The sequence below is a fragment of the Chenopodium quinoa genome, unplaced genomic scaffold, assembly GCF_001683475.1.
Source record: "Chenopodium quinoa cultivar QQ74 unplaced genomic scaffold, ASM168347v1, whole genome shotgun sequence".
Classification (NCBI taxonomy): Eukaryota; Viridiplantae; Streptophyta; class Magnoliopsida; order Caryophyllales; family Amaranthaceae; genus Chenopodium; species Chenopodium quinoa.
The window spans coordinates 5,463,198-5,477,413 of record NW_018744367.1 but is presented as its reverse complement, the minus strand read 5'-3'; the positions used below and the strand labels follow the sequence as shown (position 1 = coordinate 5,477,413).

General features: G+C 42.7%; 1 protein-coding gene across 1 annotated transcript; it reads left to right on the top strand.

Annotated features, from left to right (window-relative positions):
- The first annotated feature begins 6,799 nt into the window (after window positions 1-6,799).
- LOC110696707 lies at window positions 6,800-7,984 on the top strand. Its single transcript, XM_021874060.1, has 2 exons — window positions 6,800-7,128; window positions 7,249-7,984. Exons 1-2 carry the CDS (start codon window positions 6,800-6,802, stop codon window positions 7,982-7,984), a joined length of 1,065 nt encoding a protein of 354 aa, XP_021729752.1.
- Window positions 7,985-14,216: the final 6,232 nt, after the last annotated feature.

Here is a 14,216-nt window from a genome sequence, read left to right as displayed (position 1 = left end):
CCAAGGCGTGGAAACTATCTCATCATTCTTCCCGAGGCGTTGAAGATCATCATTCAGTAGGCTGCTCGAGACGTAAAAGTCTACGACAAGTTTCCCGATGCATGGAAGCTTATCACTTTCTATCTAATGGATCACTCGAGCTGTAGTGGTTCACAATAGAATTCTCGAGGAGTGGAAAATGATCATCCGGTAGATTTCTCGAGGCGTAGAAAACTACCAAAATGTGTTTGTTGCCATGTACTGGTGTCAGATACGCATTCTATCCCTTTACTCTCTTACCTGTGGAACTAATGTTTCTTCTGTAGGTATCGGCGCATATGAGTGATTTAGGATCGCAGAACATCTTAAGTCATTCTCCATCCCTATCAAATACTTTGACTATCGTTTTCGAAACTTACGTTTCTAAAAACTCAGTCAAAGTGGGGGCTTCTGTAAACATCTAAAAAATGTCTCCCCAAACCAAACCCGATGATGAACAACCTTACACCACCATTATTAGTCAGGTTGAGTATTTAATCTCGGGAGTGCTTAAAATCCATATTTAGTCAAACATATTCAGTCCACAAACCAGTCCAAGCATTTATTCAAACTCAGTCCAACTCACATTTCAACCCAAACCATTTTAATCCATTTCGCTATATTTATTAAATAAGACCGATTAATAAATATTAAAACCCTAAGCCCAAAATAATTTCGTAACACTAAAACGACGCCTAATTTATCACGTAATTAATGCTTAACAGAAAGATAAAAATGAATTTGGACGGAATCCTTGAAAAGAAATTTGTCGTGTCACGGCAAAAATGCCTCGCCACGGCAATCTCTGCTGTGTCACGAAAATTGCACCATGTCACGGAAATTTCTGTCGTAACGCGATAATTTTCAATTGTTTCTCTACGACACTTTTCATTTCTAGGGTTTTGTGCATCACCCTACTCATTTCCTTTATAAATACGAGGCTGATTTCTCAGTTTCGGGGCACCAAATAATTCTTTCTCTCTCTCTTATGCTTTATCCTAAACACTAGCCTTCCCTATTCTTCCACAATAAATCCCTTAAGCACTCCCCGAAGTCCGTACTTTACCCAAAGTTCCACCTTTAAACCAAGGCGTGAAAGGTAGAACTGTTTGACGGTTTGGCCCCAAATCAACGCTACTTTAATTTAATTTAATTTTCATTGTTGTTTATTATTTTCCTTGAGGTTACTAACATGTTTTATCGTTTTATAGTTGCAAGAAAACGCAATCAAAGTAAGGAATCATGTTCCTTTTGTTCCTTTTATATTTCTAAGCGGTTTTTGTTGTATACTAACCGTTATTTTTATGGTTAAATTGCTTCCAATGTTGATGTTGATTTTTGTTATATTTATGATCACCATATTTCATGTTAAAATGGAGTATGTAATCGAATATAACGCTTAATAAGATAATTTGGACAACCGGTTAGGATCCTTTTTAATCTTGTTGTTAATTGAAGTGATCACAATATTTTAGAATTATTTGTTGCATTAACATTCAACTAATTTAGCTTAATAATAGTTTGGATAAAATTAAATCTTTGTTTGTATTCCTTTGAGATCGTGGGAATTACTTTTCACAATAAGAATAGAGTAGAGGCCAATACGGGCGAATGTGACTCCATGACTCACTTCGTACCATCATCCCCGATCCTCCTTTCGTGGTTTTGAACCATATGGAGTTAGTAATCTCATGGATTATGAATGGGGTAAAACCTTCACGAGTCTATCGTTGTTGCCTATCGTTGTCCCTTTTCATGATTGTCTTAAATGATCCGTGAACGGTTTACAAGTTCCTTAAAAACCTATTTGCGGCTCCCTACTTTCCTAGTCCCTAATCTTATAATGTCAATTCCCACTTCCTAAGAGTGTCAAGCATATTCACCACATGCATATTCACTACATGCTTAGGTAGGCGCACTTCAAATGATGCCTACAATATGTTATTGAAGAAAGACTTGATTGAACATATATGGTGTCGCTTTGGTAATGAATGATGGTAACTAGTAATCGGAGAAAGCTTTTTATTTTTAACGATATTTTCGTTGTTATATTTTTTCATATTAGTTGTAACGTACTATAATTAATCCAATAATTTGATTGTAACATTGTTGTTTTAATATATATAATAATGGAAAAACTGTTATTATTAAAGTCCCAACTTTGGGCTATTTACTTTAATTAATCCCAACTATCGATTATTCCTAAATAATCCCAACTTTGGGGGGCATTTTCTTTCGTCAGGCCCAAACCGGTCAACAAAAGTCAATGACCTGTTATACCAGGTTATTGATCACGTGTGTCAACAAGTGATTTGTCCAAAAAAATAAAAATAAATAAATAAAGTTTTTTTAAAAAAATAATTTTTTTTTTAAAAAAAAAACCACCCCTCACCTTCCTCCCCCTTCCCTATGTTGGAAACACTCCCACCGGAACACCTCTCCCTTTCCCCGCTTATCGGAACCAAGCCCCATCGTTCCCCTGACCCTGAACAGCCGACCGGCGTTCCCGCTCCCTTCCTCCATCCCGTAAAACGCCCCTCATCTCCCCCCTACCGAAAAACGAACGTTTCCCCTTTGTCCTGCTAGAAACAACCCAGGGTTCTGGATCTGGCGCCCAATTGCTCCACGGCGGCGTCAACATAGATGTCATGGCTCTCGAACGCATCCCGAAGAAGCCCGCATGGCCGAAGAAGCCGGCGCTACACCGTCATGGTCCTCAAACGCGTCCCTGTCGACATCCACGCTCAAGGCGACATCACCCGTATTGTAACACCCTAGAAATTCATTTCCTTTAAAATACCTGTTTTACTCTTTTTTAAATAGGAAATAGGAAAATTTAAGACATTACCGCCACTATGATAACGACTAAGGAAATTATCAAAGACAAATAGCGAAAGACTCACTTTAAAACCATTCAAAACAAGTCAACTTAAAAGTCAAACCAAACGAAAGTAAAGTCAAATGAAGTCAACCTACAACTTGGAACCATTGTAAGTGAAAGGAATGGTGTCCTTCCAACAAGTGTATTATTCTGATAGAGGGATCGGAATTATTAGAAAGCTATTTCTTCAGTGAGGTCAAGTGATCGGAATGCCTAGGTGGAGGCCGCTTCCGATCAGTAATATTAATGCATAATTGATATTACGACCTAATCTTGAGTGAACCCTTCGGGTCGCACCTCAAATGAATAACCGATCCGAATCGACGAATCAATCCAAAGGATTAGATGAGTCATTAGAGTATTATGAACAAAGACGTCGGATATCGGGCTTAGAGCGTCGAGACCGAGCGTCGCAAGTCAAGTCGAATTTAGAATTCGACGAGACATAGAATCAAGCAAGCGACAAGTTCGAGCCAAGCCGTAGTCTCGCATTGGCCCAGCCATGCGAGTGTTAGGCTAGGCGAGGTCACCATCCCATGCGTTCCTAGCATCTCCTAGTGATGAGTGACATTTATGTCGCTCTTAGGACAGTCTTTTCTAGTAGTTTTAGTAATAATTCGGTCCATTTTAGTATGTTTTGCTATGATCCGCCTAGTTCGAGTATTCTACCTTTGTGGCGCGTAATGTGTACTCATATGGCTTAGGTAGTCTATGCTCCCCTCCCCTTTTGTTGTATTACACCTTGCTTTCCTGTTTTATGATTGCAGGTGTATGCCGTTGATTCGGAGATGGAAGAAACAAGGGCAAAACGGGAAGAAATCCAGACCAGGCAAATGGCGCGGGCGCGCACCCCTTGAGCGCGGGCGCGTTGATGAGCTGGACCAACCATTAAATACCCACATTGGAGCGGGCGCGCATTTCTAGAAGCGACCGCGCCACCATTTAAAGCGCGGGCGCGCCATTGTTAGGCGCGGGCGCGCCTGTCTTTTGCTGATTCAAATCCCGGTTTCAGCCTAAATTAACAAAGGAGGGGAGGAAAAACGGCTAACTAGGGAGAACATTCTATCATAGGGATATTTTTTTAGCATAGAAACCTTAGAGGAGAGCTTTTAAGGAATTTTTCTAGGTTTTTGTTTTAGCCACTTTTGTATTGAACAATCTTGATAGTTTTTAGTGTAATTTTCATTGTCTATCAACATTAGGTTTACTCTTAGTTTTTGAAGAAGTAATTTTGCAACATTGATGTATGGTCAAGCTTGGAGATTGAATGATGTATGGCTCTTTATTTGGATTTCAATGAAGGTTTTGGTATATTTCTCTATTTTCTCTTGTTTTTATGATTAAAGTTTCTACCTTTGTTAGTTTAGTTGATAAAAACTTTGTCTTTCTTACTATTTCATTGGTTGTAATGTTGCTTAGTATGATTGTAGTTGTAGTTATGACTAGTGAGTAGTTTCTTGTTGCTAGGGGTTTGGTGAAGATATGCTTTGAGTTTGATGTATGCTAGGCTAGGTTAATTTGGAATATTTGTGATTAAATCTTCCTTGTGCTTATACTTATTAGCCATTCCATGTTTATGGCCATATGCATGTTGTGGTTGAATGACGTGAACTAAATCGTGACGATAGTGCGACTTAGGAATAGTCATTAGGTGATTGATTATTGCATGACCTTAGCTTGTATGCCTTACGACGATAGTGTGAGTGTATGCTAGCTAGGAAAGCTCTTAATCCCGATAGGTGATTAGAGAGTATTCTTGATATTGCCTTGTATGAGTTGCTTGGGTTACATGTAAACCTATTTTCCGATGCCCAACTTCGTTGAATTCATAGCATGTTTGATCCTTCCCCCTAGTGCTTGTTTTAATTGTTATTCTATCCCCTTTAGTCATTACTTTACCCACCATACTTCTTGATCGAATTAGATTAACATTAGGAGATAAATAGCGGTGCTTAATCGTTTCCCTGTGTTCGACCCTTAACTTGCCTCTATACTCTTTTAGTTGCATGTTTAGGACTACAAATATCATTTGATAGAGGTGTCTTAGTAACGACCTAAAATACCGCCTGTCAAATTGGCGCCGTTGCTGGGGAAACGGTTTCCATTGTGTGTTTATTTTCTTGTTGAGACTAGTTCTTTTCTATTCTTTTGTTTTTCCGTATCTTGTCAGTGCTCACTTTCTGCTTAGCTTTGTATATGAATAGGAGGCTTAATTGCTCTAGGCCTTTTGTGTCCATAGACCTCGAGCTAGAGCGTACTCTAGCCCAATTGAGGAGACAAGCAAGGGAGAGAGGTGAAGACCCACTTCAAGAGGAAGTGAGAAGTTCCCCTACCCCATCTTCACCCACTTCAAGTGAGGAGAGCGAACCATCCACAGGCTCAATTCCCAACCCATTTTCCCAATACCATAATCAACAAAGCATGGCTGATCAAGGAAACATGGGTGATAAAAGGTCACTAAAGCAACTTGGAGCACCCGAACCTTATGCCTCTCTAAGTGGGATCTTAGCCCCCACCACTCAAGCAAACAATTTCGAGATAAAGCCTAATTTCATTTCAATGATAGAGAAGAGGCAATTTACCGGTGGGAAATTTGAGAATCCCCATGAGCATCTCAAAGAGTTTCTCAAGTATTGTCACCCTATCAAGATCAACGGAGTCTCCCAAGAGTACATAAGATTGAAGATGTTCCCGTTCTCACTCATGGGAGCAGCGGAACATTGGTTGAACAAGGATGTTCCCCCCGGTTCCCTCACGACTTGGAATGAGGTAACTTCGTCGTTCCTAGGAAGGTTTTACAATCACAAGAAAACCGCCGAGGCTCGCTCAAAGATTCAAAGTTTCCGCCAAAGAGGTGGAGAGTCTCTTTGTGAGGCATGGGAGAGATTCAAAGAGTTACAAAAGCAATGCCCACACCATGGGATTCCTAATTGGCAAGTCCTCCAAACATTCTACGGAGGACTCTCCCCTCAAAGCAAGACTAGCCTTGATGCCGGAGCCGGAGGCCCAATCATGAACAAAAGGGAAGATGAAGTGGAGAGCATCATAGAAGATGTTGTGAGCAATTATGAGGATTGGTACGAAGGTGAGAGGGAAGCCACTTCTAGCAAAGGAACGGTATAATCCGTCGAGCAAACCAATGCCATCACAAATCTTTCCAACCAAATGGCAAAGATGGCGAAACAAATGGAGGAGTTCATGAAATCAAGTTCTCAAAATACTTCCTCCCCTTCTCCCAAGGGAGGCCATGGTATGAATCCTTCTACTTCTTCTCCCTCTAATTACAATGCCATGCCTCCCGGTTGTATGTTTTGTGATATATGTGGAGGCTATGATCATAATTCTCAACAATGTATGTCCATAAGTGAAGGTCCCCCTCCCCATGAAAATGATGATAATGTTGAAGATGTTAATGCCATGAATTTTGTGCCCCGTGAAGGAAATAATGGAATGCAGCCAAATTGGAATCAAAACCTAAACCGTGGTTGGAATCAAAACCAAGGTTGGAATCAAAATCAATGAAATCAAAGTGGTGGTGGTTATGATAACCAATGCCAAGGTAGGGGAAACTCTTCCAATTACAATGGAAGAAGCTACTCAAACCAAAGGCCCAATTGGAATCAAAACCAACAACACTATTCCAACAACCAACAACGTTTTAATTCCAATCAGGGTTCCGGGGGTAATAGACCTCAAAATGCTTCTACTTTCTTACAAAATAGTAGACCCCCCGGTTTTGACCAAGTAAGGCCCCATTCTCAAATTCCCCCTACTCAACCCCTCCAAATAGAAGCCCTTCCGGATCCTATGATGACTATGCTTCAAAATTTCATAAAAAATCAAGAAAACCATAATAAGAGTCAAGAGGAAGAAAAGAAACAAATCAAGGCACACATGAAAATGCTGGAGACCCAAATCTCTCAAATTGCCCAATCAAGTTCTTCATCCTCCCCTTCTTCATCTTCTTCTTTACCTAGCCAAGGTGTCAACCCCAAGTCTATGTATGCCATTACTACTAGAAGTGGGAAGATCCTTGAGAGTGATCTAAATGTTGAGAAGAGTCCCGATGTGAGGATAGGACTTGAGGTTGAGGATGAGTCATCAAGAGAGAATGAGATTCTAGAGGGAAGTGCCGGAAAGAATGAGAGGGGTGAGAAAGAGAAAGAGAAGGAATCCGAAAAGGAGAGCACCAAAGATCAAACATCTTTACCCCTTAATCACCAACCTAGGTGAGAGGTTGCCATTTCCACAAAGATTTGCTAGGTCTAGGATTGATGTCCAATTCGGAAAATTTTTAGATGTAGTAAAGAGCTTGCATGTTTCTATACCCTTTGTGGATGCTATGAAAGAATGCCTCACTACTCTAAATTCCTAAAAGACCTTTTGAATGGAATGAGAGAAGTTGAAATTGTTAACCTAACTGCAAATTGTAGTGCTATTCTCTCTAGTAAGCTACCAACCAAATTGCAAGATCCCGGTAGTTTTTCCATCCCTTGTTCCATCAATGAGATTCATTTGGGGAAGGCTTTGTGTGATCTAGGTGCTAGCGTGAGCTTAATTCCCTTTTCGGTCTACCAAAAGCTTAATGTGGGAAACCTTTCACCTACAAACATCACCCTCCAACTAGCGGATAGGTCCACAAAATTGCCTATAGGGAAAGTTGAAGACATACCCTTTAGAGTTGGTAAGTTCACTTTTCCGGTGGACTTTTATGTTCTTGAGATGGATGAAAATGAAAGAATTCCTATAATTTTGGGTAGGCCATTCCTAGCTACTTCTAAAGCAATTATTGATGTCAAAGAAGGTAAGATGACCTTGAAGTTTGACGATGATTCTATCGAATTTGATTTGAATAAGGTAATGAGACAACCTTCCTCTAGCAATGAATGCTTTAGAATAGATACAATTGAAAACTTGATGAATGAGTTTAGATACCCTCATATGCATGCTTCTAATGATCTACTTGAGAATGTTTTGTTGAATGAGAATGAGGTAGGTGATCAAAAGGACATGCAATTATATGAGGAAATGCTTGATGAGAAAGAGGAGACAACCCCCGACCAAGAGATGCTCCAAACATATTAAGTCTTCCAAGTAGAAGAGGAGGAAATCTACAATGGTAAGGGAGCTCCGAAGGTAGAATTGAAACCACTACCTTCGAGCTTGAGGTATGTCTTTTTGGATGCTAATGATACTTTTCCGGTCATTGTCAATGCTAACCTCACGGAAGAGCAAACCTCCTCATTGCTTAGTGTTTTAAAAAAGCATAGGAAGGCTTTGGGTTATACTCTTGATGATCTAAAGGGTATAAGGCCCTCCCTATGCATGCATAAAATCGATTTAGAGGAGGGTGCTAAGCCATGTAGGCAACGGCAAAGGAAGCTTAATCCTTCCATGCAAGAGGTTGTGAGGAAAGAGGTTTCCAAGCTACTTGAAGCAAGGATCATCTATCCAATTGCTCATAGTGATTGGGTATCCCCGGTTCAAGTAGTGCCGAAAAAGGGAGGTATGACAGTAATGGTCAATGATAAGCAACAATTGGTCCCAACCCGGCTTGTTACGGGTTGGCGTATGTGTATTGATTACCACCAATTAAATGCCAACACTTCCAAAGACCATTTTCCATTACCGTTCGTCGATCAAATGCTTGAGAGGCTTACAAAGTATGCTTTTTATTGCTTTCTTGATGGCTATTCGGGATTCTTCCAAATCCCAATTGACCCAAAAGATCAAGAAAAGACCACTTTCACTTGTCCCTACGGTACTTTTGCTTACCGTAGGATGCCTTTTGGTCTTTGTAATGCCCCAGCTAACTTCCAAAGATGCATGATGTCAATTTTCAGTGAAATGATCGAGGAAGAAATGGAAGTTTTTATGGATGACTTCTCCGTTGGTGGAGGCACATATGAGAAGTGCCTAATGAATTTATCTCGTTGTTTAGAAAGGTGTGAGAGTGCCAACTTGGTGCTCAATTGGGAGAAATGCCACTTCATGGTGGAAAATGGCATTGTTCTTGGCCATAAAATCTCCCAAGCGGGCATCGAAGTTGATGGTGAAAAGGTTGATGTGATCGAGAAGCTTCCTCCTCCCACAAATGTGAGAGAAGTGAGGTCCTTCCTTGGTCATGCCGGCTTTTACCGCCGCTTCATCAAATATTTCTCTTTGATTGCTAAGCCTCTCACATCTCTCTTGCAACAAGATAAAGAATTTGTATTTGATGAAGCTTGTCATGAGTCATTTTGTAGGTTGAAAAGGGCTCTTTGCACTGCCCCCATTGTCCAAGGACCGAATTGGTCTCTACCATTCGAGCTAATGTGTGATGCGAGCGACGAGGCCATTGGATCTGTTCTAGGACAAAGAAAGGATGGGAAACTTCATGTTATATACTATTTGTCCAAGACCCTCAACGATGCTCAACAGAATTATACAACTACCGAGAAAGAGTTCTTGGCGGTTATTCATTCATTTGAGAAGTTTAGAACCTACCTCATTGGTTCTAGGACAATAGTGTATACCGATCACTCGGCTCTTAAATATTTGATAAGCAAGAAGGAGGCCAAACCGAGGTTGTTGAGATGGGTCTTGGTCCTCCAAGACTTTGATTACGAAATGAGAGATAAGAAGGGGGCCGAGAACGTGGTGGCGGACCACCTCTCTAGGTTGGGAGGTGCAAGAATACATGAAGACGGTTTACCAATTGAAGATGCCCTAATGGATGATGTCTTATATGCCCTTGAGGCAAAATCGGGGCCTTGGTATGCGGATATTGTGAACTACTTGGCTTGTAGTGCCATACCTCCGGATTTCACTCCTCAACAACACCGAAGGCTCAAGCATGAAGCAAGGAAGTATATATGGGATGACCCCATGTTGTTGAAGAGAGGGGTGGATGGACTTTTGAGAAGATGTGTTCCTAATGAAGAGTTCCAAGATGTGCTCTTAATGTGCCACTCATCCCCTTGTGGTGGTCATATGAGTGCTCAAAAGACCGCTTCCAAGGTTTTGCAATGCATGCTCTTTTGGCCCTCTCTATTCAAAGATGCTTGGCAATTTGTTAAGACTTGCGATAGGTGTCAAAGGACGGGGAACATATCAAGGCGTGATGAGATGCCCCAAAATCCGATTCTTGAACTAGAAATTTTTTATGTTTGGGCAGTTGACTTCATGGGCCCTTTCATCTCATCCCAAGGAAACCGGCACATTCTAGTTGCCGTTGATTATGTTTCCAAGTGGGCGGAAGCCGTGGCATCTCCCACCAACGACTCAAAGGTGGTCATTAATTTGTTCAAGAAATTCATCTTTCCAAGATTCGGTGTTCCTAAGGCAATCATAAGTGATGGAGGCTCACACTTCAAGCACCATACATTCAACAAGCTTCTTTCAAAGTATGGTGTATCGCACAAGCGAGGCCTTGCTTACCACCCCCAAACAAGTGGTCAAGCGGAGGTCACAAATAGGGAGTTGAAAGTCATCTTGGAGAAGACTGTTGCTAGAACAAGGAAGGATTGGTCTAGTAAGCTCATTGATTCATTGTGGGCATATAGGACCGCCTTCAAGACTCCTATAGGGACTACCCCCTATAAGCTTGTTTATGGGAAGAATTGCCATTTACCCGTAGATATGGAGCACCGAACGCATTGGGCAATCAAGCAAATCAACTTTGATCTCAACAGTGCGGGTGAGCAAAGACTTCTAGAGCTTCATGAGTTGGAAGAGTTGAGAATGAACACATATGACAGTGCAAGCCTCTACAAAGCAAGAACCAAGGCATGGCACGACGCTCAAATTTCCAAGAAGGAATTTGTGGAAGAACAAAAGGTCCTACTCTACAATTCAAGACTCAAGCTCTTCCCCGGGAAATTGAGGTCTAGATGGAGCGGTCCATTTCAAGTATCCAAAGTCTTTCCTTATGGCTCAGTTGAGGTATTCAATGACAAGTACCCTCCATTCAAAGTGAATGGGCACCGTCTCAAGCCATACTATGAGGTTCAACTAATTGAGAAGCCGGAAAATTTATCGCTCATTGATGTTTTCAAGTCACCATGATTCCGTGTGAAGTACGTCAAGCTAGTGACATTAAAGAAGCGCTTACGGGAGGCAACCCGGTTTCTAACCTCTTTGATTTTATTTTCTTTCAAATCGCTTTAGCTAATCCATCTAACACTTTTCCCAATCAATTTTGATGTAGGTGTGATTGCGTGTGCCCACGAGGAAAGAGAGACAAGAGTAAAGCAAAAATGAGGAATTTTGAGAAATTGTGCTCGAATGAATACTAAAGAGACAGAACCTCAGCGCGATTTGTTCGCGGCTGAAGCGTGATCCGCAAGAGCAGAAAGGCGCGGGCGCCCCTTGTTTAGTCGCGAGCGTGCCTGTTATATGAATGGTAATTGCTCCCATTCCAGAAAGTAGGAGCGATTTAAGCGCGATTAATAAGCGGCTCGCGTCAAAAAGTAGGCGCGGGCGCGCCTGTTTTAGAAGCGGGCGCGCCAGCTCTTTGGTCCTAAGACTCACCCAATTCCAGAGAATAGGAGCGATTTTATCGCGATTTGTGAATGGCCCGCGATGCCAAAGTGGCGCGGGCGCGCTTATACGGAGCGCGGGCGCGACAATAGCTTGGTCTGATTTCCAGGGAGTTGGAGCGATTTTATCGCGATTTAGGAGCGGGCCGCGTTCTCACTTAGGCGCGGGCGCGCCTACCTTGGAAGCGGGCGCGCCTTAGTCAGGAGCGGGCGCGCCATTCTGGGTTTCAGAAAAAAAATACGGTTCGTCTTTTATTTCCCCAATCTTCCCCAAACCCTCGCAAACACAACATCACCCTTCGCCCCCTTCGCGGCCGCTCCTCACCACCATACTCAAGATCATTTCTTCTTCCATCCTCTTCAATCAATCATCCTCAAGCTTCAATCATTCATCTTCTTCGTTTGTTCATCATCAAAGCAAGCAATTAGTCATCCTCAACACCAACCGCGACGAACTCGTTTGCTACTCAAAACCCTCAACAATTTGACACCAAAAACAGCAATTTTTTGCATAAGGGTAAAGGTATTCAATTTCCTTCGTTAATTACTCTCTTTTGATTAATTTTTAAGCAAGGATTTTGATTATTCTAGGTTATTAGCGAAATTTGGTTGATTATTGTTGAAATTACTGCTGGATTCTGTTGAAATTGTTGTTGTTGGTTATTATCTTAGGATATATTCGTTGTGTTGGTTGGGTTATTATTGCTTGTGAACATGTACATTGTAGTTTTGTGGAGGTTAAGGGTGGAAATAGCCGGAGTTGGCTTTGAAAAGGAGTGAAAAAAAAAAAAAAAAGGTGGGCAATCATGAGTCTAAGGATTGGGAAGAAGAGAAAAACTGCAAAGTCGGGACAATCGTCCCAAAACCTAGAGTCAGACCAACCCAATGCCTTACCCACCTTGAAATTCTTAAACAAAAGCCACTCCTCCATATACTCTGAGATGAAAAAACGTAAGTTGCGACCTTCTAGGCACTACCATCGTGGAGACATGATAAAACTCGGTATAGACGATGATTTGTGGATTCTTTTTGACAACCTTCGACTAGGGTCATTTGTAAACTCCTCATTCATGACCTACCAAGAACCCACATTAGAGTTTTTCTCGTCTTTTCAAGTGGATAGTCTAGAAAATAACGATTTTCGAATTTCTTTCCAACTCTTCAACAACCCCCACACCATGTCATTGGCAGAGTTCAACCGAGTCCTCGACTTTCACCCCTGATGCCGACATTCACTACCCTCTTTATGAGAGCTTTAGGGAGTATAGTGAGTACGCTTGGTGGCGTTCCATTTCAGGTAAAAATGAGTTTTACACCTGGACTTCCATAGCCAGTGAGATTTGGCACCCTGCCCTTAGGATCCTACACCGTTTACTAGGGTATTCTATCATTAGTAAACAGGACCTAGGAAAGCTGACTAAGGAAGAGGTCCTTTGCCTGTGGATAGCCACAAAGGGAGAGTATGCAAGGAGGTTGAATTTGGGTTTCCTCTTCATGCAAACATGCCAGGCCATAGCAAAAGAGAAAAAAGCCAGGGCATATACACTGCGGGGCGATGGTCACTAGATTGGCCACCAAGTTAGGATACACTGACCTTCTACCTCTATGCAACGGCCGTACGGTAGTAGTGGGGATGTTTACCTTGACTTGGACCAACTCCGCCGCTCTGATTTTATTACTCCCACGGCAAACCCCAATTCTTTTAGGTGGTTAGTTAGAGGAGCCCACCATTGTTTCCTCCCTAAGCTCACTTCACCTCCTCACGCGTCAGTCCTCCAATGTGTGGAGAGTTTTGAGAGATAGCGGGCAAGTGCCCGATGTTGATGGGACGATGAGGTAGGGATAGGTAATGAGGAGGAGGTTCAGGAGCAGCAGCAGTAGTCGGTTGCCAAGCAACCCACATGTACAGGTACATTTCAGCTGTCTGATATAGCTTAGGCAGTTGCAAGCAATTTATGAGTCACAGCAGGGCCACCATCTGCAGCAACAGGCCCTCTATGACTTAGCTGTGGATAGAGGAGAGATTGCTCCCCCCGTGAACTACCCTAATTGGCCGCCTCACCACGGCCCTGTTCCTTCTTGGGGTGGGGACAATCTCCCACTTACCCCTACTGCAAGGTCCTTCCGAGCCTAGTAGGGAGCTCCGCAGTTTCCCAGAGGACGGGCAGTACGATTATCGTGTGCCCGGCGGGTGTGACTTTAGAGGGGACCCTGCTTACCCCTATGTGCATCCGATCACCCCCGCCCCTCTGTATTCCCAGTCTGAGGACGCTCCCTCTGATCCTTTGCCTAGTTGGCAAGAGGATCTTTACAGAGGTCACTACGGTTGGCCGCCGGGCTTTGACGGTGGTTGGGGCCTTTTTGGCCCCCCTGGTGGCTTCACTTATGAGCCGACGTCGGCCTGACTCACCCTGACTCACCTAGTGAGCCTGGCTCTAGTGGCCAGTAGGCTACGTCCCTTGAGTATATCTCTCTCCCTGCTTTTCTATGCTTATTTTGACGAGTAGGAGATATACTCTTGGTAGGGAGTGACCCAGCTGGGATTCTTGCTTGCCTGTCGGTCTTTCATTGTTTTACTTGTACCTTTATGCTGCTGCTGATTTGCATGACTCCTGTCTTTCGTTGGTTTTTGCCCCTGTTTACTGATATGGTTGTTGAGTTTTTGATGTGTCTGATGATGATGCTTTTTGGGGACGCTTCTCTCGGTTTGATGGATACCGGCGAGTCCGTCCCCCTGTTTCTCCTGACATGATGATGATGATGATCGCTGGTATTCGCCGACATGGCGATTGACCGGC